At 41.2% G+C, this 24,964-nt stretch overlaps 1 protein-coding gene across 2 annotated transcripts in view; it reads left to right on the forward strand.

The window, feature by feature from the left end:
• The first annotated feature begins 357 nt into the window (after window positions 1-357).
• The window catches only part of Rasgrf2 (Ras protein specific guanine nucleotide releasing factor 2), a 233,932-nt gene continuing 209,325 nt past the window's right edge, over window positions 358-24,964 (forward strand). The window contains exon 1 of one of the 2 annotated variants that reach the window (XM_029468511.2): window positions 358-1,015. In XM_029468511.2, coding sequence (XP_029324371.1) covers window positions 728-1,015 — 288 coding nt within the window. In that variant the 5' untranslated portion in view covers window positions 358-727. The remainder of the gene's footprint in view (window positions 1,016-24,964) is intronic. The other variant, XM_021180496.2, reaches the window with a different exon arrangement.

Consider the following 24,964-nt stretch of genomic DNA (forward strand, 5'->3'; position numbering starts at 1 on the left):
GTGCTTATTGTATTTGGGTGCATGTGTGATTTTGTGCGTGAATATGAGCGTTGTGTGTTTGTGTGCATGCTTCAGTCTCCATGTGTATGTTCAGTGTGCATTTGCCTGTGTATGTATGAGAGCACATTTGTGCGTGTTTGTGCTGTGAGCGACTGGGCGCTACCACGCTCCTGCTCCTCCTGGGCGATCTGCCCCATCCAGGCTTGGCCTGGACAGAAGCGGAGGCCAGGGTCCTGGCAGGCGAGTGAAGGATGTGCTCTGGGGTGAGCACGCAGCGCCTCCGCGGCCGCCACCGCGCCGGCTTTACCCTTTAAATCGGTCTCCAAGCCGCTTACTGCTGATCTCCCACGTGACGTTTTACCTTCTGTCTCCCGGAGCGCGTTGCCCGAGGACAGTCCTCTGGCTGCCGCGCGCTTCATAGCATAGCGCAGCCCGCCGCAGAGGCTGGGCTCCCGCAATACTTCGGGTGGAGTGACACTGGTGCGGGCGCCCTCGGAGGGCCACTCCGCACCGGGCTTCCGGGGAACAGGAGGCGTCGGGGGCCGGAGAGGGCGCGGTCGGGGAGGAGACGGTGCTGGTGCTCCAGCCCGGATAGGCGCCCTAGGTCTGGGCGGCGAGCGGGGTGCCCCGTGGCAGGCAGTCTGGGGTGCGTCCTCCCGGAGGGCAATCTGCGATGACCCCGCCACGAAGCTGAGGCTACGACTCGAACGCCCTCCGCTCCCTCGCCATGCAGAAGAGCGTGCGCTACAACGAGGGGCACGCCCTGTACCTGGCCATGCTGGCGCGCAAGGAGGGCACCAAACGCGGCTTCCTGAGCAAGAAGGCTGCAGAGGCGAGCCGCTGGCACGAGAAGTGGTTCGCTCTCTACCAGAATGTGCTCTTTTACTTCGAAGGCGAGCAGAGCGGCCGCCCAGCGGGCATGTACCTTCTAGAGGGCTGCAGCTGTGAGCGGACGCCCGCACCACCCAGGACCAACGCAGGACCCGCAGGCGCCCGGGACGCTTTGGACAAGCAGGTACCTCGAACCCTCCTTTCCCTGGCTTCCAGCCCCAGGCGCCTCGCTGTCTTGCTTGTCCGACTCTGGTGCTGGGTGGACAGCGGACAGCGGTAGGGACAAGTGCTCGGAGACCCTGTAGCAACGCTTGTCCCTGTGAGTGAGCAGAGAGATTCTGACAACACCATCCTTTAACCCCACCGCCTAGCGACCAGCTGGGCTAGAGACCAGGCTGGTTTAGCTTAGCTTAGGTTTTGGGTTTTATTATTTATTTATTTATTTATTTATTTATCCTTCGCAAAACGCTTAGAGGTTAGGTCAGATTTCTCTCAGTTTCTTCCCTAACCACTCCGTGCTGTTCTAGACCTTAGTGTGGCGAGTGTGTGTTGACACCTGTTGGATTTAGATTGGTTTGGTGAGACCAAACTACCCTATTTCGGAAAGTTTGGTTTCTTTTTTCACTGCCTCCGAACCGGCAGAGTTCTTTACCTGCCAGTGATGGCTCACCCGTAGTGCTGGGCACTAATCCCACTACCAAGACAGATGCGTTTGTTGGTCCTTGTCAATCATGCGTTGTTGTTTAGGTCTTGAGAATGTTTGACCACCGAGGTCAGCATAAAGACACTGTCTCCCAAGAATTAGCATTTGTCCCCGAATTCATGTTTAAAAACATGGGCATTTAAAAAGAACGCTCTGTACTTTAAAGTAAATGAGACCTTTCAGTTGTAGGTCATAATTTGAATGGGTTTGTTGTGTGCTCAAGGCGTGGAGAAGGCAATGGCTTAACCTCTGAATCCCACTCCTGCAAAATAGGAACCATATTGATTTCAAATGCCATTTGTTTATTACAGTTAAAGAGGAATGATTTTATTCAGCCAAATGTTTTCTCTTTGCCTCTATATTCCAGACCTTGGAAGAGGGAGGTATGTGGGGGTGCGGTGTGTGTGTGTGTGTGTGGGGGGGGGACTGGTTGCCTTTGCTGTTCCAGAAAAATATTTCTAGGCTGAATTTTCTGTGCAGATCTGACCAGACTGCATGCACTGTAAACCTCGGAGGCTGCTGCTCAGACAATGGTGGTTAGGATGGCCAGCTAATGTTTCTGCCTCTTAAAACAAAGCTTAGAACTCGAGGAACTGAAACCACATCAGGCACACGATTGCTTTTGGTTTTCACTGTAAATCATTAACTTCGGTAAATGATAAGTGCTTAAACACATCAGAAGGGTTAGGAGTTTGAAATGTAAAAGATGCCCTTTGACTTTTGAAGGTGCTCCCAGTCATTTGGAAAACTAGTTTCTAAGCTGGCAGATACAGGTATTAGAAATATAGAAAATTCAAGTTGTGCAGTCTAGAATCTAAGACAACTTTTAAGCAAACCTATTTTTGAAAGTGTGTGTGTGTGTGTGTGTGTATTCTTGAATAGTGTTAGAAGGCCCACAAGACCCCCCTCCCCAAGGGATTTTTAAGTTCCACTATGTCGAAAATAAAACGGTGTCCTTTAAAATACACACCCCTGACTCAATTCTAAATTATTTGTTTCCTTTGTATGTATTGTGAAGTTCACAAATAACCACTTATGGTTACTCTGGAATTGAGTTTCAAGAGTGGTTAGAGCTTTTGTGGCTGCCAAACCTGCCAATGTTATTTGCAAAGCATTGTTTATGGCCATGTAAAGGTCAGGACTTGAATCTTCAGGATAGTTATCTTTAAGTTGGAATCTAATAGAGACGTGAAACCCCTGAATAGTTGGGGTTCTAGGGAGGCCATCTTTGGTAAATTATTTTTTCCTATTTACTGTCACATGAACTATGGTGCTTGTCACCTCATGCATATTTGGAAGGTTGGGAATTGGGACCTTTATAGTTTGTAAGTAAAACTGAGATGTAAGCATTCCAGAAAAAAATGTGAAGTTGGACTTGGAGAATTTTTAAATTTTCCTGTATGTTAGAAACGCTTTATTGACATGGGTTAGCCTAGCTGAATTATGCTTTTCTTGAACACTGCTACCTAGAGGCAACTGAAGAATTATGAAGAGATGCCATGGAGTTATGTTCTATCCTAAGTCTGTAGTGTATGCAATTGGCCTCCCTTCAGTTAACTGTGTCACTTTCCAGTGCTGTGATCATCTGCTTCTAAGACTATAAAAATACTGCAACATTGTTGCTACATGGAGGATGTGAACTGCAAATAAACAGTAACAAACACTGCATCTGAAAAGCTAAGGACAGAGATGATTGAAGTGGGCACTCTGAGAAATCAGGTCAGTAGCCACACAAACCTATAAGGGACATCATCCAGTGAGCCAGAGGTGTCACCCGTCTACAGAGGTAGAATCCAGCATCTTAGGATGTTGCAACAATGACTCAATTCTTCCTGTGAACCACTTCTAACCATTCTTGAGTTCTGTTTCTTTCTCAAATCACTTTACATTTCTAGTTATATATGTTTATAGTTAAATTATAAGAAGAAATACCAATTGGTTTAATTTATCTAAATAATATTTCAAATTAAGTTTATTGGCAAAAGTTATAGAAAATTTCAGAAAATGTACCAGAACATAAACCCTAAAGTTTTCTTTTATTTTCATCAATAAGCTGGCTTTTCAAATGTGTCCAAGTTGGAGGAACATTTGTGCTTCTCCATTGATCTCATGGTATTCCAGGGTTTTATGGGAAATTATTTGTTTGTCTTATCAGCTTTTCCACAGTGGCTATTTCTTTAGAACAATAATGATGATATAATCAGGTGAATTTGTTTAAAAAATGCGTAACGTGGTAACGTGATTCACTGCCTCCAAAAGAATGTTCCTGTTTTCAAATATGTATCTGATGTACTTATTTCTAAGTAATCCCCATTCAGGGCAAGGGGAAACTTTCCTCTTTAGCAGTCAGGTCTGGTGTGCTCTGCTCTGACAAGAGATACAATTCTCTACCATCTCATCTAACTCAGTGCTCTCTCCAGCTCTTAGAGGCAGCTTCCTCTTCACTGTTTTTAATTACTTTCATTTTTACCTGTTGTAGCTCAGGCTCTACACAAGTAAAGTCCAACTCCAGATATATTGACTAAGCATGCCAAAGAGGGCTTTGTTGAGGAGGCTCTTTTTAAATCCACTGAGCTCAGATTTTTTTTTTTAAATCTGGATGAGATACGAGTTGGGATGTAATTTGTGAATTCCTTTTTTGTTTATTCTTGTTTAAAAACTAATCAAGTGGCTGTTGTTGAATCTTGAGAAGTGCACCTTCAGACCACCATATGCTCAAAGGAAAGAGAGGTTTATTTCCAAATAACCAAATTTCATGTGACATTCCCTCACTTCACTGGAGAGATGTTTTTAAGTGTTTGCACATAGAGAGTACACAGACCAGTTGGTCTGGTCCACTTATGCAGCCTTACACATCTTGCCTGAAGCAGGAAAGATGTTTAGCAACATGGCTGTCTTTCTTCTTCATCTGCTGTTGTATTCACCCTGCTTTCACTTGCTTGGTGGGGGGTTGGTGAGGGATGGGTATCATTGGCTCTAGAGGCATGGAGAGTTACACATGCTTCTTATATTTGTGCTGATTTAGTGTTAAAGGGACTACAGGTTCTGTGTCACCTCGTTACTAGACAGACATTTTAACCTTCCCAACTTGACTCCCAAGGCAGGAATTCTTCAACATTTTATTGAATTAGGTAGCACTGCATGCATGTTCATAAATCTTTGTAGAAGGCAGAGGCCATGAGGGAGGATTTCTATTCTAGTTCATGATCTTGAATGGGGGTATAGTAACTAACTTCACAGTTTCTTTCTCATCTTTGTTTACTGAATACAAATAAAGGGAAAATGCAATAAGACATTTGCTAAATCTTATAAAAATTTCAGAACTATTTGTTACTTGAACTTAGTAAATAGTTTTCCATTAAAATTAAATAAAAAATTAAAGAGATTAGAAAATTAGTTGTTTAATCCTGGCTATGTTAGTATTTAGATTATTGTAATTCATGCTGAGAAGACAACACAGGAAAACTCATGTTTGCGGTGTTAGCTGTATGTAAAAATGCTTTGTCCTGTAAGCTGCATTGGTCTCTGGGTTTTAGTCAGTGACAAGCATTGCACCCTGGAGAGATGGAAGACATTTGCAGTGTGATACTGTTTTCTTTGTACATTTTGTTCCAATACATGAAGTTAAAAACAATTATATTGTCTGTCTATTGAAAGCTTTCTTTTCTTTTTTTTTTTTTTTCTTTCTTTTTTTTGGTTTTTCGAGGCAGGGTTTCTTTGTATAGCCCTGGCTGTCCTGGAACTCACTCTGTAGACCAAGCTGGCCTCGAACTCAGAAATCTGCCTGCCTCTGCCTCCCAAGTGGTGGGATTAAAGGCGTGCGCCACTTTATTTTCAAGTTGTTATTCATCTCTCTTGATCAAAACTGTATAAATACTCATACTGTAGTAAATGTAATTTAAATATTATAGAATAGAAAAGTTTAATTTTTAAAAGCCATTTTGAGATGAAATAAATCAGATTGCCAAGGTATATTTATTCCAGTCTTGAATTCTAATTTTCATAATTTTAAAGTGGCTTTGTGTTTGCATGTCTATTTCTTCTTTAAAGGGATTTATACCTGTTTATTAAGTTTGTTCCCTTTGACTGTTGAATATTAACTCTTTGTAATATATTTATATATTGGGAGTTCACACATTTTCATTTGTACCAGTAACACTTCAAGATGTGATTATAAAGCCAGCCTATAATCCCAGCATTTGGGAGACTGAGGCAGGAGGATTGTTGTGAACTCAAAGCCAGCCTTGATTATGGAGTGAGCCTCTGTCTCAAAAAGTTAAAAATATGTGAGCTACAGGTCCCCTCTGCCTGAGTACAGGGAGCTTTATTTCCTAGCTGTGTGTTGAATGGAAATCACAAAAGAAATTCTTCTAAGCCCAAGCCTATAGACAGCAGTGCATTGCAAAATGACCTTGCCACCAGTGGTGAGCTGACTCTGTGGCACAGCGATGTCCTTAGCCTTGGTGTGGTGTGGGCCACCCTATCTCAGTTCCATCAAGCACACTTGGCAGTGTTCACACAGTGACAGAAATGATTCATTTCTCAGAATGTAGCTCTGTCTTGTTGTGATGTATGATGCTATAGTAAAATCATGGCCAGTATTTAAAGGAAAGCCGAGATGGTGTTAAGTACGAACCTGGCACTGTGGGGATTGCTTGACTGTTAGAACACTTGGCTCTTGATTAGACATGGCATTCTTTCAGATTCGTTGTTATATTTTTCACTGGTGTAACTTCTAAATTTTAGCTCAATCCTCAAGGAATTAAAATGAGATTTCCTGCCTACTGGGAAAAAGGCAGTGTATTCTCTCCTTGTTCCTGCAGAGAATATTAATGTCACAGGTGGGTCAAAAATTCAGGTAACATGATTTTCTGTTTTACTAGAAAACACAGGAGTCAATGAAAAAATAAAGACTTATACCACCTCACGTTGGCTAAAAATGCTTCAAATATACTTTTAGGGAAAAGGCAGAAAAGGAATGACCACATTTGAGTTAATCTGTATCTATGTAACATGTTTCTTCTTGAGCTCTGATGGAAGACAGGATGCTAAAGTTGGGGAGGTCTACGGAGAACAGTTTTAGAACATCAAAGCAGGTGGGCGAGAAGTGGACTTCCTGAAGACTTGAGGACAGATAAAATGATGCAAGTCAAGCTATCTTTAAGAATGAATGTGTGGAGCCTGAGATTATTTTTTTTTCTTATAAGTGTGGGCCATACCTACACAAAGACATCTCAGAGCTATGAGAGTACAGAAGGCGGGACTCTGGGTCCTGGTATTTTGCATGGCTACTGAGTTCCTCTATTTTATTTAGGTGATTAATTTAGACAACACCTGATTAATTTCCTGAACTGCAGCTGAGACCATGCTATTTATGTGACTAATGTAAACAAGAGGACTAGCTTCCAAACTCTATCGGAGCAACTATTTAAAAGCCGCAAGAGCTAGCAGTGTGGGAGCTGGAAGGTGGCAGCTTGATCAAAGGTTCAGTTTATGATGTTATAACTCAGTTCATAAGTCAGATATCAGCGATTAACAGGAGTTGGAGGGCACTTTCATGGATTTTTAAAAACTTGTAAGAATGTCAGTAAGAATGACCCCAGGAGAGGTGGAGGAATTGGGGGTGGCTCTCTTTAGGGGTAAAACGTATGCATTTACATCTTGCCTCTGTTACTTACAACACTTGTGATCTTAAGTCATCTCTCTAAGCTTAGTGATGCCAAGATGGGCTGAGAAAGTGCCTAGAAAATGGGGTTCATGCATACCCCCATCATAGACTTCATGGGTAACTACCCACCCATGCTCTTAATACAGAGCCAAGCACAGCAAGTAGGCATGTTTGTCAGCTGCTGTCTCGTTCCTTTTGATTTTTCTGTTTTGTTTTCATTACTAGAATCATTTAGGAGAGGTTTTTGTTACTTCTTTTATTTAAAAAAGTTAAAACACGGAGGCAGAGGCAGGTGGATTTCTGAGTTCGAGGCCAGCCTGGTCTACAAAGTGAGTTCCAGGACAGCCAGGGCTATACAGAGAAACCCTGTCTCAGAAAAAAAAAAAAAAGTTAAAATACACGTGGAATACAAGAGTTCATGAACCGCCATCATTTAGCTTAAACAATCTCCATGTTCTTACTTTTTATTTTGGTGTATGTGTCCTTACAGCCTCCCCCCCACATTGTGTGTGTGTTGGGAGGTGGGTAGGGGAGCTTATTTTAAAGCCAATCTTAGACATTGCATTATTTCACTTGTACTTAGAAAGGTGTTGCCTCTTTGGTTTAGCAGTTGGTTGGCACTGGAAACCACAGTAGACATAGTCCTGGACAGACCTGTCCTGGCAATATCTTGTAGTTCATTCTGTGATAAGGTACATTATTGTGATGAAGGGTATGAAAATGATGGGACATCATTTTTAGATGAACTCTAACCTGTTACCCCTGGAGGAATAGAAAGTTTGCACTCAGTCATTTATTTACAACCCTCCCCCACGATCATGGCATAAAGGGGTGACCAGGATTGGACCCTATACAAAGGAACATTTAAATTATCAACTGCTATTTTATCAGAGGACCTTCCTCTACCAAGGTGCATTTATCAAGTTCCTGGAGTTTTTCACCCATCTTACTTAGAATTAAGCATGAGTATTTTATCCACTGTTGTCACCAATGTGTCCCCACACTCAATTCTTTGTGGTTTTGCAACACCAAGGTCACCATTCATCATCCAGTGTTTCCTCCATTTTCAAAATCATCACCCCAACAGTTGGCACTATTTTAAGGCAGCTATTAAGACCTCATTAAACAAGTGTGTAGTTGCTTTGTGAGTATTGCCATTATTTTCCTAGGGTTAATAGGGTCTGTCCCATGGGTGATTGCTTTATAACTTTTTGATGGCAAGGGAGAAATGGGAACTCAAGTAGTCTTAAATAATGGTCACAAGTGAGTGCCAGGAACTGTGCAAATACTATAAGGCCATACAAGACAGAGTATCTCTCTGCCTATATTAGGACCTAGCTATTCTTTGAATATTGTTTGTAGCTGACTGCTCTGCAACTTTGTGTTGCCATTAATTACTCTGTGTCCCTCATGAGTCTAACTTCTACCATACCTACAGTTTTACCAACTCAGTAGCTTGGTTTTTATAAAATAAGCTCTCATAGTTCAGACTGGCCTGGAACTTACTATGTATACCAGGCTAGCCTGAAACTTACTATGTAGCCCAGGCTAGCCTTGGACTCCAAGAATCCCTTTTCCTCAGGCTTCCAAGTGCTGGGATTACAGGTGTTCTCGACCACGCCCAGATGTCCCTTTTCAAAACACATTAATTTCTCACTAAAACATCTCTCATTCTCTCATGCATTCAAGCTTTGAATCTTTTGTGAGAGAATTTGATTGTCTCGCTTCATATTTTGTTTTTGTTTTTTTGTTTTTAAAAAGTCACAGGTTTCTCACCAATCTGTGAGTTAATTGTAAAATAGCAAGGCTATGGCCCAGGGAGTTTCATACAAAATTTAGTGGGTGTGATGTACATCATTATTGAAGTATATGGTGCATTAATCAAGCTAGTTAATACTATGTTCTAAGTGCTAATATTATGCATCATAAGAAGCCACAGTCTTCTTTCAGCAGCAATTTTACAGACTCACTGTATCAGTAAGATCATTATATAATAACGTGATCTGCTTTCTCTTTTCTTCTGCTGCCCAAACTGCTTGGGTTCATGTTCATAATTATTCATTACTTTCTAATATTTTAAAAATTATTTACATGTTCTTTAAATGATAAACTTAAAACAAACCTAGTTTTCAAAATGTAGCTGACATAGAAAATAACCTTAAGTGAGTCACTGTTTGAATTTTCATAAAACAGGGGAATTTTTGTGATTCAGACTCAGGTCCAGCAATTCACATGATCAGCCTTCCAGAAACCAACCTTGAGCCAGCTCATCCTTACTGGCCACCATGGAAACCAGCATCCTTCCTTCTCACATTATTGATTGCTGTTGCTTGTTTTTTTGAGTTTTACAAATTCACACTCATGCTACAGTGTTCCATGTTGGCTTCTTTCCCAAAACATCTTATTTCAGAGATTTCTCCGTGTGTCTGGATGCATCAATTCCTTCTCCTTCTCTTCACTCCACTGGGTGCATGTATAACAGTTTCTTCATCCATCCCATGGGTGATGGGCACTGGGGATGCTTCCAGTTTGAAGATACTCTAAGAAATCCATATGCAGGTTTCTGAAACACATATACACACAAGCACATTTCTGTTGCGTAGGCATGCATAGGAATAAAAGTATTGACTTATAATGCATAAGAATATTTAGCTTCAATATTACTGCTCAATTTCCAAAATAGTTATTTTTATTGCTATGTTCTCCCCAGCTGTACATAAGCTATGCAGTTTATATATATTCTTGTGGCCTTTGGTATCAGGCCCTTGGAATCAGTGTGTTTAGTGGTAAACATACAGTAATGTCTCATTTTCAGGTAAATTTACCCAATAAATAATGAGGCTGAAGTTGGCACAGTGGCTCATGTCTGTAATCTCAACACCCTGAGGTAGGAGTGCCACATGTTTGAAGCCAAGTTGGGCTACACAGAAAGCAATTGTCTAAAAAATTACAACAAAGCTGGGAACCCTTTGGATACTTACTACCCACCCAGTTTTTATTGAGTTGATTTGTAGGAGACTCTGTATCTTGCTAAGCTATATGATCTGCCATTTTTATACATGAAAAGGTTGACTATCAGAAATGCATGTTGTTTACCTTAATATCTATGAAGAGATGAATTCATTGTCAGCTAAGTGTATTGAAAACACTTTCTTTTATTATGTCTTGACTTTCTATTCAGTCAATGATATCTTTAGGCGAACAAAAGTTATAAACTTCAATGTAGTCCAAGTTCCATGTACTTTTTTTTTTTTAGTGGCATTGTCTGACCCTGATCTGAGTATAATGATAAGCCAGTATCTTGAGTGACATTGAATAGAAGCTGAAGGAACTGCGGCCTTCCTCTGCTGCTGTGTTGTGCCAAAGACATCAGGCAAATCTCTGAAGTTAAGTGGAAATGTGCATTGGAAGTCACCACAATAGGGTGTTTTGCATTTGTAGGAAGAGCTTAAGAGTGATTCTGAAAAATAAAAACAAGACAATTCAAATGTTCTAATGTTCCCTGCTGGGGTATGAGATGGTGTGCTCTTGGGAGCCGAGTCTGAGTTCTTTCTCCACCTACATGAAACTGGGCAATTCATCCTACCAACTACAACTTGGACTTTTTCTAAGCCATCCCCTGCTAGTGCCTACCTTTCATGGGGAAGGGGCCTACATGGGATGCACAAGGGAGCATTATACAATAGAGCCAGACTTCAGTTTCATGTCCTGAAGACCTTTCTCTACGCTGCCAATCAGGCTGCTGCTGCTAGAGAGAGGAGCAGCCATGCTGGAGGAGGCAGAAGCTTGGCTTTTAACCTGGGTCAAGGCCTCGCTCTCCGTCATCTTCACCTGGCTTGCTTTGATTGCTGACCTAGAAAGTGACCAAGAAAGATGAAGCCTTTCTGCACCAACTCTGGTGGTCAAAGTACTTTCCCAAAATGAATGGATAAATAGGTGAGGATAAAATGCTAACCTGCTTGTGGCTGTCCCGTTGGAAACAGCTGACCCAGTGGCCCAATGACCCAATGACCTAGTGATGGTGCTGAGAGCACCGTGTGTCCCAAGGGACATTCAAAGACTGGATGTTACCCCCCTGTCACAAGCAGGAGGGACAATGCTTCCCATGATGTGACCCATCCCATTGTGAAAAGGACGGGTGAGTCCCTTGTATACACCTCCAGTGTATATGAACTGCGAGACTTGACCTGCAGCTTGGATCAATTGGTCCCCTTAAAGAACCAGTCCTTAGATACTTAGACTTAGATACTTAGACCCTTAGATACTTCAGGGTATCTATGTCTGTCATCCGGGCAGTTCATTTAGCAGCATGATTTGTTTCCAGGTTTATATCCTCAAGAAGGAATCTGTATGGAGTGGCAGTTTGTTTTGCACATGGACAGCTGAACAGTGACGCCATTGGCATAGTCTGAAAAAGTGAGTTCCACCCCTAGGCTGGAGTAACTACGCCATGTTGGTCATGGACAGCCACACGGCATCCCAGCAGGCCCCAATGGTCTCAGGTTACCTGGACTAGGCCCAGGCATTTGGGAAGCCAGGCTCTGTGTCTTGCACCTTGCTGTGCTAGTTGCTTTGCTCTGGGTAGTAGAGTGAGGGATTGAAGTCTCTACAGGACACTTATTCCTTTTCTTGTTTTGTCATTTGAGACTGGGCCTTGCTACATTGCACAGGCTGGTTTGGCCTTGTGATTGTCCTGCCTCAGCTTCCCAGTAGCTGGGATTATAGACACCTATTACCATGCCCAGCTTGCTGCTTCTTAAGATGTAAAGATGCATGGGCCAAAAACATGTACATCTCTGAATAAACACTATCCAAGGCTAGGCTTGGTGCCTCCCACCTTCTTACTTGAACCTTAGTGTAGCCCTCCTAAAATAACAATTTCAGCTCAGAGAAGCACAGACTCTCTGTGGGTCCATTTTAACAAGATTCAGTGGTAAACTAATAGCTGCCCATATGCCTGATAATTTCAATTGAGTGTTGGACATCGTGTATGAAAAACAGAGGCAACTCGAGGCCCCCAGTGATGTTATTTTCCTTCAGAGAGGACTTACTTTTGCTTTCTTTCGGACATTGGATTAATCCATTCTGGGACTGAGCTGGTTGGCCAGGTTTCAGGGTTTACAAGAGCTTTCCTGCCAGTTTGTTCCGGGTTTCTGAAATCCAGCATCCCAGAAGCCGAGGCTGTTTACACAACGCTTCCTCCTTTGTCTCCTTTGCCCCCCAGAGATCACTACAGTGTTGGTCCCAGTCTGTGTTATAGTTACTGCTTTCTGCTCGGCTTCCCAACCTCTTGGCTCTTTGTATTTGTGTATTGGAAAATGCCAAGAGGGGAGAAACTTTCCAGACCCCAGACTCACTATGTCCCTCTTCTGGGACATCTGCTTCTTATGACTGAACTGTCTTGTAAGCTCAGGGATGCTTGCAAACACATCTTCATTTGTATTGTTTTCTGCTTGCAAATTGTGTGGGGAGGGTAAGGTTGTCTGTAATCAGCTATTTGTCCAATATCACTTAGCAATCATTTTTACTTTTAAAAAACTGTTTAAAACGTTTTTATATAGTACATTTTTGATATTATCCCCTTCTTCCCTTCCTCAACTTCTCCTACAGCCTCCCTCCCTATACCCACCCAATATGATGTTCTTTCTGTCTCTCAACACCACTCCCCATTACAGAAACCTAAATCAAAACAAACAAAACCCCAATAAAACAACAAATACCAACCAACCAACCAATCAACAACCAACCAACCAAACAAACAAAAGCACAGAAAACCCGTGGGGTCTGTTTTTGTGTTAATCAGCCACTTGTGGGCAAGGGGCCTGCCCTGGAATTTGATAGATACACCTAGTGTCACTCCATTGGAGAAAACTCCTGTCCCCTTTCTCAGCATGTATTGATTACAAACAGCTGGAGGCATGAGACTTTGTGTCCACACCCTCTTCTCAGCGCTGGGGTTTGGTGTGGTTTGAGACTATGCAGGTCTGGTGCATGCTGCCACAGTCTTTGCATGCTCACATGGGCATCAGCCCAGTTGTATCTGGAAGTTTCCTTGACATCCTCCAGCACCTCTGGCTCTTACAAGTCATCAGTATAGGATGGTCCAAACATGTGAAGCTCCTTGGAGAAGAGTGGAGAACTTACCTTCTTTTCCTTTTCTCAAAACACACCTGTTTATTATTCCCAGGTCAATAATTATAAATGAGTAAGAAATCAAACTAAAACTGATAATTATCAATCTGACCCTGAGTATATTTGAACATTATATATTTATACACAAAAAACCCCAGAAATCAGAAATATCATTCTGCAGTCCTAATATTATCTTTTATATGTATATTTACCTTGATAATTTTCATGGGTCATGAGGTACACATTTTGAAATATTTTGAAAGTCCCATGGTATGACCCTTATCTATTCCTCTCATAAGGTACTGACACCTTTCTTTTTTAAAGTTCTCTTATATCTGGATGTCTAGATGGCTCTCTCTCTTTATCATCTCCTTTAGTCAATAAGCACTTAATTTAGAATATTTCCCTTTCTGTAGGCCTAAGCCAATTATTTTCTTCCCAGGAAGTAAGATAAAGTAGTAATTTCACTTAGAATACTAATTTCTCAGTTTTCAAATGAACATCGTTCTGTAGCACACTGTATTCTAAGAATCAGTTAATTGATAATTGTGTGTATGTATTAATGTGCATATATATGAGGGTACAATGTGCGTATGCTGAGGCCAGAGGTTGTCAGGTATTATCTTAGTTAGGATTTCTGTTGCTATGATGAAATACCATGACCCAATCAACTTGGGGATGAAAGGACTTGTTTTGGCGTATACTTCTACAACACAGTTCAATCATTGAACCTGGGGGCAGGAGCTGATACAAAGGCCATGGAGGGGTGCTGCTTACTGGCTTGCTCCTCAAGGCTTGCTCAGCCTGCTTTCTTAAAGAACTCAGGATGACCAGCCCAGGGATGACCCCACCCACAATGGGCTGGGCACTCCCACATAACCAATTACAAAAATGCCTAACAAGATAGCCCAGAACTCAGTCTTATCAAGGCATTTTCTTAATTGAGGCTCCCTCCTCTCAGATGATTCTAGCTTGTGTCGAGTTGACATAGAACTAGCCAGCTCAGGAATCTTCCCCGATTGCGTTCCACCTTATTTTTTGAGACAAGATCTCTCACTGAACCTGGAGCTGGACAATGTGTCTAGAATGGCTTTGCCCCTCTACTGCTGGGATGGCAGGAGCCCAGCTCTTTAACTGGGTACTGGATACCTAAGCTCAGTCCTCATGCTTGCACAGCAAATGTTTTATTTCCTAAGCCACTTCCCCGGGCCAACTACTGTTAACTTCAGGCTAATTTGGATTTATAGTGATCCAAGCACATCACTCACATTACCACCTTGAGTCTTTTGCAGCCTTTGCAGGTGAAGATGCAGAGTGAGCTTAGAGAGCTTAGTGATTCTCCCAGGACAATTTTTTAAGCCAGGTGTCTAGGGCCCAGACTTCTACCAACATTTCCTGGACTTGAGAAATCTGCAATGAGGAAAGAAACATTTTTATGTCCAGTCTTATTCTTCCTAGTCTGGACAAGGCATGTTTGCAGCAAGAGTGGAACATTCCTTAGTCTGATCTGGACCCTTCCATTAAACCCATTTTATAGGCTGCTGTTTCTGCCCTAGATTTCTCAAAGCACATGAGTTAAGCAAAGCTCTCTGTGGTTGTCTTTTTAGCCTTAAGCTACTTTACAGACCTCTATAATGTCAGTTCCAGGACAAGTCCCTGAGAGCCAGGGCACTGAAGGAATGTGGGTGTGGTGACAGCCCCTGAAGGATCCATGGTCTTGACTTGCGGCTCAGTCCTACTTCATGGAGTTGGCACTACACTGTGCGATGCTTGGAATCAAAGATGCAGAAGTCAGCACCCTGTCACCTCAGAAGGCTCTGAATGGAAGATTTCTTGCCTGTCTGTCTGTCTGACTGTCTCTCATCTATGTATATATGTATTTATCACCTATTATCTATATATCTACTTATGTATATTTGTGTGTATGTATATTTGTGTCTATCATCAATCTAAGTATCTATCATCTATCTTATCTATCTCTCCATCTATCTGTCTATCATCTTTTTTTTAAAGATTTATTTATTATATGTAAGTACACTGTAGCTGTCTTCCGACACTCCAGAAGAGGGAGTCAGATCTCATTACAGATGGTTGTGAGCCACCATGTGGTTGCTGGGATTTGAACTCAGGACCTTCGGAAGAGCAGTCAGGTGCTCTTACTGGCTGAGCCATCTGTCCATCATCTCTCTCTCTCTCTCTCTCTCTCTCTCTCTCTCTCTCTCTCTCTATCTATCTATCGTGTATGTACGTATATACTACCTACCTACCTACCTATGAGATCGGGTCTTGCCAGGTAGCTTAGGCTGATCTTGAATTCACAATCCTCTTGCCTCCACTACTCTAATGACGGATTACAGGCGTGTGTGACCACACCCAGAAATTAATCATGTTAGAATGCAAATGTGTATTTTCAGGGTCTTGATTGGTGCCTGCCACTGGGGCCATCTGCACCTCAGTCCTGGATCACTGAGAAGAGTGGCAGAGACTTTGGGTGCGTATGAGGGAAGCATGTGCCCTCTGCATCTGTCTTCACGTGGATACACAAGAAGAGTACATCTGTGGGACACAGGCTTTCTGTTCTGGCCACAGAGCACACTCATCCTCTGTGTTAGGACTATTGGAAGGTCTCATTTGTTTCTGGGCTTGTACAGTATAGTGGTTGGCTGGTAGGATCTAGTGTGTACAGAGCACCAGCTATAAAATCCTTCTAGAAACATCATTGCATAAGTCCCTTATCAGCCTGGTGGTGTGGGCCAGGACTATCCTTCTTTCTGTTCATACAGGTGCTCCACCTATTCTGATCTTGGCCCCCTTAGCACAGGAACAGTGGAGCTTGGCTGTGCAGCACAGTGCAGAGTGCCCAGTGAGTGAGGCCAGGGGGCCAGTGCTCTGGGTCTGCCTTTCTCCAGCCTAGTCAATTCATCTACAGAGGGGGCATGACAATTCTCACCTAGTAAAGGGGCATGTTCAATAAATACGGATATCTGTGAAAAGTGCTTTTTGTAAATCTATACCATGATTTACTTATTATTTATTATCTGTTTATCATTTATAAAACATTATTCTGAACTCTTTACAATTTCATTTTTGCCTCATTTAAGTGGGAGCTATTTAAACAGCAAACTGAGTCTGGTTCTGTGTGTTCTGTTCATTTTCTGGTCAGTTTTGAGGAAGAGACAGCTATCTGCCTTCTTTATGGACAGTCCAACAGTTTTGTTGAGAATGTGTAATTGATGGTGAGTTTCTTAAGCAGTTGTTTTTTGTTGTTGTTGTTTTGGTTTTTTGTTTTGTTTTTATTTTAAAGAAGAGTGCTTTTATGAACTGCAGAATCATTTGCTTTAAAGGCCAGGTAGGTGAAAGGTTGATCTTTGTTGTATGAATCAGTTATTTCTGAATGTGATAGAAGACCTGCCTTCTCTTTCTCTCTCATCTATTATGTATGCATCTATTTATCATCTATGTATCTATCTGTATGTTTGTATATATGTATCTTTATATCTACCATCAATCAATGTATCTATCTTATATTCTATCTATCTATCTATCTATCTATCTATCTATCTATCTATCTACCTAGCTAGCTACCTATCATGTATGTATGTATGTATGTATGTATGTATGTATGTATGTATCTTCTTACCTATGACACAGGGTCTTGCCAGGTAACATAGGCTGATCTTGCTACTGTAATGAACATAATATGTGTATTAAAGTAAGACTTAACTTTTTAAAAAACAAGTGGCTAAATTGATGTTTGTGCTTTAAAAGTAGGGTTTGTTGTTCCTGCGAATGTCAACACTGTACATAGAGAGGGAAAATACTGTGCAGCTGCAATGACTTCTGCTCCTTTCTTCTGTTTGGGGTGGAATCCTGCCATTTCATTATGCCATCTTAGAAACAAATGTGGTGCTCCAGACAACAGTTAATTGGTATTCATTTGTTTTCAAGAAACTTTTCTACTTATGTCTTTGGCAGCACACACAGTAGACCTATGCCTCTGTTGTATTGTAGGCTACAAACTTTGACATAACATTTGAAAAGTCAGTTTTTCATTTATAAAGCAGCATTTATTTTTGGAAAAATTGAAAGTCACAGAAAGTTATGAAGGAAGATAAGTTAAATCTCCTGAAATCCCATCCTTTGGAGAAAACTCTGTATTGAGCTATCTGAGGTGGTCCCTGACAGGTCTTTCTCTGCATGTGTATGCAATAAATAAAGATTTGCAAAGGAATTGTATTTTCTGCAAAACTTGAATCCCATTTTTCCTGAACATTATATTGTGAGCATACAGTAACTTTCTTGAAGAGCTTGTGATGACATTACAGCATTTCTACCATGCAGATGTATGTTAAGCACATATCCATAGACAGATGTTTAGTTTACTTTCACACTGTAATATTTCATCTTTCTATTGTATACAGTACTTCAAGGAACATTAGGAGGGCATTTGTGAATACCTGGCGGGGTTGGTAGAGCCATGTAAACAAATGAATAAATGGGACAAATGAGAAGCAAGTCTCCTGTTTATTTTCTGTGGTTCTGGGCATGAAACCCAAGCTGGGCTTGCTGAACCTGTGTCCTTCTGCTGAGCACTGTCCACGGCCAGCTTCCCTCTTAACTGTCCTCATGAAGGCAGCTTCTCTAATGTCTCTACTTTAAGGACTGTCTTATTGAATATTCACTTTCCTTGAATTCTTCAGTAAGTTTTGCTTTGTTTGGTGGTGCTGGGGACCAAACTCACAGCTTCACCTGAGCTTAAGCCAGTGCCCATCAGTACAGCCTAATCAAGGTAGTTTCCAGTAACTAGCTGAATACCCAACATAAAACATATTTTATTTAAAAGTTAGATGGCTGGAATACATATAACCAAATGCCTAATTGTCTGGTTCATTTTCTTGATGTTTGTTAAGATTAAAGTGCCCACGACTTATCAAAGGATTCCATTGGATGGACACAGAAATACCCAAAGTTGCCATATCCCTTACAATGCCTACATTTTAATATTTCAAGTTCTGTTTTAACCACAGTGTAGATTTATTGTTTCAGTAATTGTTTGCCTAAGCATTTATATAGCTTAGAATGATATATATATATATATATATATATATATATATATATATATATATAAACCATCTTAGAAACAAGTGTGAAGCTCTAGACAAGAGTTAATGGGCATTCATTTGCTTTCAAATAACTTCTATTTAGGTGTTTGGCGGGACACACAGTAGATGTATGCCTATAGCTGTGATGTAGGCTATAAACTTTGACCTCTTCACAAGTAAGCTGACAGATGGAGACTGGCACAACCATGTGAGAAAGAAGAAATGCAATGCTTGGTGCTGCCGTGACCACTTTAAAAGCTGACATGGAACACAGAAGACCGTTTTACCAGCCCACGCTTATCTGAGGTGGTCCCTCTTCCTTCCCGTGGCTCTGCTGGGCACAGTGAGCTGCTCAGCTCACTCATGGACAGCTCTGCTACAGCTGGGTCTTACATGGCACCTGTGTCTACTGATTTGGGAGTGCATTTTCCTTTTCTCAGACTTTTCCTATTATGGTTAAAGAACGATAAACTTGACGGCTGGGTCCTTAAATTAGAGATTATATCACCTTTGTGATTCTACAAGACCAGAACAATGAAAGCTTCTTGGGCCAGAAGACTAAAACTTTCCTACCTCTAATGTGGATGACAGTTGCCTTGCTCTGTGGGCTTGTGGTCCTTTCCACTCGGGTATGGGATGCCCTGCATTCCCATCACAGCTTTCCACATGGCTTGTGATGGTGAAAGTTACCTTGGTCATACATAGGCAGGACTCAAAGGAATACCACTGAATTACATTGCCCCTCTCACCTCTCTTTTAAAACTTACTGCTGTGAAGCAGAATAAAGATGCTTTCTGAAGTTGATGCTCAGACAAACTATTTTGTCTGGAAATGGTTCAGAAGGTCTTGTGTGGAGTAGGGGTGCCCACTGTCTTCTTCATGGTAACCTTTCTGGAAGAGAAGTGGGATTTTTTTCCCTGCAGCTTCCAAACATTCTCCCATGGAAGCCCATCTCCAAACTCCTTATGGTCCAGACAAGTGACTTCACAGTAAAGTCCCAGCTAAATGTTTTCTAGACATCCTGTCATTTTCTTTCTACACTTATCTAACAGCCCCCTAGTTTTGAAACTATGTGTATACTGACACCATTACTGTGGCCCAGATAAGCCAATATGAGTTACTTTCATAGTTTCTGGAGAAGTAAAACCTTTCATTTTAGAGTTTAGACCTCCACTGTTATGGTTGTTAATCGCATTGGATGTTTTGTAGCTTAACTGATAATGCAACAAATTTTCTATTTTCTAGGAGAATGTTGCTTGAAAACATAGAATCCTTATAGTCCTGTGAAAATGCTTTGCAATTCTCAAAGCAGAGTATCATGGTATGCTTTGGAATCTATATCACCCACATTCCCTCAGCTTTAGGGACATACCTGGACACAATTTTAAGATCTTGAATAGTGTTCTCAGCTGAACATTTGCAAGTCCCCTGATAGGAAAAGAGGCTTCCTTACAACACGGATGTTGACGGCTGCTGCTGTGTGTGCATGTGCATGTGTGCGTTTACATTTACATGTGTCCAAGCACACAGTGGTGCTTTAGTAACCAAGCCTGAGGTATTCTAGACATTTTCTTTTGCATATAAAAACTGTTTTTTAAAGGCAAAGTGTCTATTTAGTTTTGATGGGAAAATAAAAAATACTATATTTTTATTTAAAGAAAATGTAAACAGTAAAGTGTATTATAAAAGGAAATAGGACTTTGACTGAGAATTGTATTGCTATTACTAAACATACATACATATATACATACACATTTATCTATTTATCATATGTCTATCTACCATTTATCTATCTATCTATCTATTTATCTATTTATCTATCTACCTATCTATCTACCTGTCATCTATCATTTATCTTTTCTATTATCTATCTATCTATCTATCTATCTATCTATCTATCTATCTACTTATCTGCCATCTATCTATCATCTATCTTGCTCTATATCACTATACTGCAAGTGCTAGTTGAGTGCTAAAGTGTTGTTGTTCTTGCCCTAAAATGATCAAGGATGATAAGCATTGATGGAGCTTGTCTGCCTTAGAAGGATTCAATACATTGAGGATTGTGCAAGAATTTCAAGGTCTCCTCTAGGATGTCTGATTGCCCCTGATGACAGGAGATGTGTGGATGTGTTGGGACACACTCTCTAATGGTTCCTAATTACCCAGGAGGGCTAGGAAAGTCTGTTCATGTTCTAGGGAGGAAAGACTTCTGCTTTGTCTTTGCTGAGGGTTCCAGGTGTTGCTGAGGTAATCCTCGATAGAGGAACCAAGTTCAACTCACAGGAGAGAGAAGAGGCTAGATTCAGTTTACCTGGGAACATTCAAGTTCAAATTGAAAAATAATGTGTGGGTAAGATCAGAGGTAAGGTAGAGGTGGGGCTGGGCTTGGCTGTATTATTAAGGATTATTGTAAGGGGCTTTTTAAAATATCAAACAAGGTGCCACCGAGTTTGCAGTCTTGGAGAAGTGGCTCTGAAAATATGTCCTGTATCTATCTACCTGTATGCTTTGGTTCTACTGGTTAGATGTGTCCACTTCCAAAAGTATGGGGGAGAGAAGAGAGCTGGGATACACAAGTGAGTTTCTTTACTGTAGTATTCCCCGGAACCTTGACTACTAATGTGTCTTTTTAGACTATCCCTGTCTTGGTGGTCTATTCCGAGATCTGGATCCGCTCTTTGGTGAGATAGGATTAGCAAGCACTGGGAACTGCAGGGACCAAGAGGGCACGAATGCACTGTAACTCCGTTCTCCATGCTCCCGATCCCCACCCTTCATCCAGTGGCCTTGATTTGCTTCTGTTCTCAGTAGCTCTGTGGAGATTTTTGAGGTAGCAACTGCGGGGTGCTGAGTGGTGCAGTCTCCATCAGAGTTACAATTTCTAGCCACTTCTCTAATTTGCGATGACTTGGGCTTCCAGGAGAAGAGACAAGACACTGAGATCCATGTGAAAGAGAGCACAAGTCCTGTCTTCCCTTGAGACAGCCACTCTTCATTCTAGGTCTGTCTTCAGTTGGAAACCTGGGTACTTCATCCACCCAATAAAAACAGTTCTATTTAATTACCTACACAACATTTTTTAAAGGGCTACAGCCTAGAGATTTATCATTTTCCCTTTTCCATAAAAAACTGCCAACGTCTGCCTTTTAACTATCCCTGTTCTCTGTGGTACCCCCCAGTAGCCACCTATGAGGTTGTGCACTGAAAACTTGATTGGTCCAAAATTAGAAGTGTCTACATATACTTAAGCACACTGGAGTGAAGGTTGTTACAAGAAATAAATAAGGTTATATGTAATTAAGATCTTGTAAGATCTTAGCCATTTTCAATTTTGATTACATGTTGGAGAGAACATTCATGGAAATAAGACACACCACTAAAATTTATTTTACCTGTCTCTCTTTTTTTTTTTTAATCTGTAATTACTTGAAAGTTTAGAACTACATGTGTGGCTTGCCTATGTGGTATATATTCTATTTCTCTTGTATAGCACGGAACCATAAGGCAGAAATCTGGCCCATTGACCACAGTTTTTCTCCAAGAAAAACTTGGCTTCCTGAATAAGCCTGGGTGTTAATCTCAGCAATCATCATGGAATCTTAAGCACATTTGAGTTGGAAGTTGTCGTTTTGTTGATGGATGAGCTACAATGTGGTAGACTTTTACCTTTAAATATAATAATGCTTTCTTTCATGTTTGATTTGATGTTTATCTTTCACTAATGATAATGCTTTCCTTCATGTTTTTTTTCCTTCAAGTATAAATGTATTTGTTATCTATCTTATGTGTTATTTATGTGTGGGGTTCATAGTGTCTCACACATAGTAAGTGTGTGCTGAGCCACTGAGATGCATACTACTATCTGTTTATTTCAAACAAGCCATGCCTTTATTATCCTCCAGTCAGGCATGTTAGAAAGAACTTATAAGCTACACATTTACTGTAATGGAAAAGTCATGACTTTAATATACAGTGTTTAACCAGTAGCTCAAATTCTAGGATTCTGTCCTAGGGAACAATGGGATGCGTGTACCCAAAAGTATCAATGAGGATGCATTATTGTACTGGTGCCATTTGTAACAAATACTGGATATAGCCCCAATGTCTGTTGTAGTTTGGATATCTATACCCCATCCACATTTTAAAGGCTTGGCCACAGGGTGACACTGTAGGGAAGTGATGGAGTCATTAAGAGGTGATATAGAGCCCTTGGGGGATTGTAGGATCCTGGACTTTTCTCCTCCCCCTCCCCACTCCTCCTTCCTCTCCACCACCTCCCCCTCCTCCTCTTCCTGTTGCTGTTGTTGTTGTTGTGGTAGTTTTTGATCTCCAGCTTGTGGTAGGAACAGATTTGGCTGTCATATAGGTTCCCTCCCATTGCTACTCAGCACCTACCAGGGGGGAACAGCACTGTTCTATCCAACCCTCGGCTGGAATGCTAAAACTATAAACTTTTACCTTTATATAGGAATTATCTCAGATGTCTGTAGTAATAAACAAACACAATGCCCAATGATAAAGGTTGGTTACTTAAAATGTGAGATATTTATCTAATTATAGTGAAAATATAAATGGCAGAAAATGGCCTTCAAAGGATATTTGTACATATTTCTTTTAAGGAGGGATACATGAATTTTTGCTTTTAGAAACTCCCACAGAAACTACTTCTGGCTGTCCACATTGAATCTCTGAGTAGGAAGTTTTTTGCTGCCTTAATTTTTGTTCATGCTTATTTCTGTATGTAAGTTTCTATAATAGATTTATACATTTACCCAATCAGTTGAATGATTACTTAACCAAGCTACTAAGCTACTTATGAAGTAGTTGCATAAAAAGTTCCCAATTCAAATGAGGACAATTTTTTGTGGTATGTAAATGCTTAAAAATAAATTTTCTTGTGAGAGAAATTGGGGCCATTGGGTAAAGAATATTTTCTACTAACTAAGTCACACATTGCACAGCTTTTGGTAGGTAAGAAGTCACAGCTAAGAAGTGAAGATTTAGTATGTAAAAGATATAGACTTAATTTAAAGCCATGCAAACCCTACTCTGGGTTCTCCATCTTGTTACAACTTTGGTGGCCAGTTATTCTCCTATTAAAATAATTTCCTGGATTTTAGAGTGCTTTGTGTCTAGTTATTTTTAAGTGACCCAGTACAGGAAGGATGTGGAGGGGTGGAGTACTACGGGAGCTTTTGCCAGTTCCTGGAAAAAAATGTTTGAAAGTGATCTAAGGCCACAGAAAGTCGTGTGGAGTGTGGTCAGCTCAAAGCAGAGGTCCTCGTAGTGATGGTAAAGAGTCAGGTGCTCAGACAAGCAGGGCTTGGGGTGCATCCCTGCCGTTTTATTTGTTCAATGAAAAGGACTTTTGAAAAGGTAAGAAAATTACTTTCATCCTAGAAGTTGGCAGATGAGCACCAGCCAGCAGGCTGAAGTCACAACAAGACTACTTTAATGTACACACCACACAGAATATCACCCCATGCTCTAGATCTGAAATGATATGTTATAATCCATGTATATTTTTAAAAGGTATATAAGTGTGTGTGACACAAAGGTGACAGGTGGTTTAGATTAATACAACGTGCAGATTTAAATGCCGCCACCTCCATTGCAGTCACTTTGTGTGACATGTACCTCTGAGTGTTCACTTTTGCATTCCCAGTGTCTACAACACCAGAGAATGCTTGGCATCTGCACATCTGTTGCCTTCTTCTATCCCCCACCCTTCCTGATGATGCTACATTAACTGTAGTGATTGTGTGGGTATGCAAAAACCAGACGTGCTGGAAGAAGAGGAGTAAAGACATGTTCAAATGTGCCCTATGCTTTGGGAGACACATAAAAACTCAGTATCACTAATGTGGGGGAATTCAAATCATACTTTCTAAGAGAAATCTACTGGGGTTTGAGTATCCCTGATCTAAACATCCAAAGTCCAAAATGTGAGCCTCACACGACACTATAAACAGAAAACACTATATATGATGATACTTGGCTTTCCTGACAAAAGGCTTTGAAACATGAAATTATTTGCAGGCTGTGTGTACAATGAAGCTCAGGTTTTAACAGGCAAAGACATTCATACACACAATGATATTTAGAGCCTCAAAAGTTCTAAAATCTGGAGTACTTCTGGCCTGACACTTGACTTGTCTTGAAACCTGATAAAGCCTGCCCTTGCCTCTCACTCTCCACTCTTGAAAGCAACTCCTCTTCTTACTGCTTGAACTCCTTAGTGGCCCCCGTGCCTCCTTCCCTACCCATCACCTGTATCTCTGTCACCCTTGCCTCTTCATTTGTTCAATCACAGTAGTTTCCTGTTTAGCATCTACTATTGGCTCTTGGTAGCAGCCATGTCCTCTGCCCTGTTTGCAGGACATTGGCATTTTCAGCATCTGGCCCATTTACTACCACTGTTCCCATGCCTGGGCTGCAGTAACACCAGGTAGAACTGGCCATCATCCTTCACAAAATCCTTTTCTGTTTTCTCTGATTCAAATGCTGCTCAGTTTCTCTTCACTG

This window comes from Mus caroli, unplaced genomic scaffold (genome assembly GCF_978045245.1).
Source record: "Mus caroli unplaced genomic scaffold, Mus_caroli_1 scaffold_15, whole genome shotgun sequence".
In the NCBI taxonomy this organism is placed as follows: Eukaryota; Metazoa; Chordata; class Mammalia; order Rodentia; family Muridae; genus Mus; species Mus caroli.